Below are 1,568 nucleotides of genomic sequence, written 5' to 3'. Positions count from 1 at the left end.
GAATATAAACAAAAATGAAAGTAAGTGTGTTGTTAGGTCGTGGGTTGGTTGCGGTTTTTAGGCGTAAGAGAATATATTCTTGATGCACTTGTAAAATACATCTGAAAGTAATTCATTGTTAGGCGAGACAATTCACATAGGGCCTTTTTCGGAGCGACATACGTCGTTATTTCGTCATTGTTTTGACTTATCAATGTCAAATACTGAACAAGCCTCACTGCAAACCATATTACCGTCTATGACTATCTGCTAAACGGTTTAGACAGTACCTGCTGGCTTGTACCAACGTTTCGTGATTCGGAAAAGATTCAACTATGAATATATATACATGTGTGTGTGTGTTTGTGTGAGTCTGTGTGTGTGTATGGGTGTCTGTGTGTGCGTGCGTGTGTGCGTGTGCGTGTGTATGTGTGTGTATCTATGTATATATTATGTAACAGCAAAGTGCCAAATTGTTTCATGGATATAAATTTAACTTTTTACTGTGTTTCAGAAAATAAGACGGCATATTGTCAAAGAATTGTGAACCGTGAAAAACATGTGGTAGGAAGGTTAAACAAAACTGTAGGAGATCTTGTAGCAGGTAAGTGTGAGTGAGCGGTGTCAATGAAAACCATGCATCCAAATATGCTTACCCACAAACATGAACGGTAGCCACACTTCACGCTTAGCCATAATTCGCAGGTGAGAATGGTTTAGTAACTAAAGGAACTAATGGAAACTTACTCAAAAGCTGTCAGTGCAATGGATTTGGATTACAAAAACATTGGGGGATGTGCTGGAAGGCGTTCGTAAAATGCTCTTTATATTTTAACGTTCCCATTATTGACAGACAAAGAAAAGATACATGTAACAATTTTTATAACCGGTGCGTAAGATATTTGAGGACAGATTTATGCTTATAAAAAAAAACAACAGATATATAATAACAGACAGTAACTATTTTTGTCAAAAAATACTATGAGGATAAAATAAACCTTTTTTTATATAATGCTATTCAATAAAGCCACCTTCAGCTTCAACAACTAGTTCATTTGGGGTATTATTCCGACAATGGCAGCTTTCCTTTAAAAAAACTTTTAGTCGTACATGATTAATGATTTCATGGTCAGCGTGTATAATATGCTCTCCAATCATTGGTACAACATAACCAGACAATATAATTATAAACATCTCCACATACCAACCGAACAACAACGCATCCAGCAGAGCATATACAAATGTTCACACTTATATATCCATGAAATGGGGCTTCTCATGTTCATCTCGACCGTGTGTGTATAATCGGAACAATTCAGCACTGAATATATTCTGGTTTAACTTTTAAATGAAATATAAGGATAAAATCTACATAATATTTATCAAGTAGCCAGCGGGGAAAACCAATTAAGGAAAAAATTAATAGCCCTTGATAGAATAATGTATTTTATAAAAATTATATACTTTGTATATAATTCATAGTCTAAACCTTTTTTAAAGTAACTTCTTCTATGTGTCATTCCTCCGATTTCGGTGCCCGTGTATATTTATTGAAGTAATAATAATAATAATAATAATAATATATATAT

At 34.2% G+C, this 1,568-nt stretch overlaps 1 protein-coding gene across 1 annotated transcript in view; it reads left to right on the top strand.

The window, feature by feature from the left end:
* LOC128248758 (voltage-dependent calcium channel gamma-5 subunit-like) overlaps nt 1–1,568 on the top strand; it is a 77,183-nt gene that overhangs the window by 71,481 nt on the left and 4,134 nt on the right. The window contains exon 4 of the mRNA XM_052970912.1: nt 494–583. Within this exon, the coding sequence (XP_052826872.1) occupies nt 494–583 (90 nt within the window). The remainder of the gene's footprint in view (nt 1–493; nt 584–1,568) is intronic.

Source organism: Octopus bimaculoides, chromosome 9 (assembly GCF_001194135.2).
Source record: "Octopus bimaculoides isolate UCB-OBI-ISO-001 chromosome 9, ASM119413v2, whole genome shotgun sequence".
In the NCBI taxonomy this organism is placed as follows: domain Eukaryota; kingdom Metazoa; phylum Mollusca; class Cephalopoda; order Octopoda; family Octopodidae; genus Octopus; species Octopus bimaculoides.
Note: the sequence above shows the minus strand (reverse complement) of the source record. Positions and strands in the feature narration are given on the sequence as shown.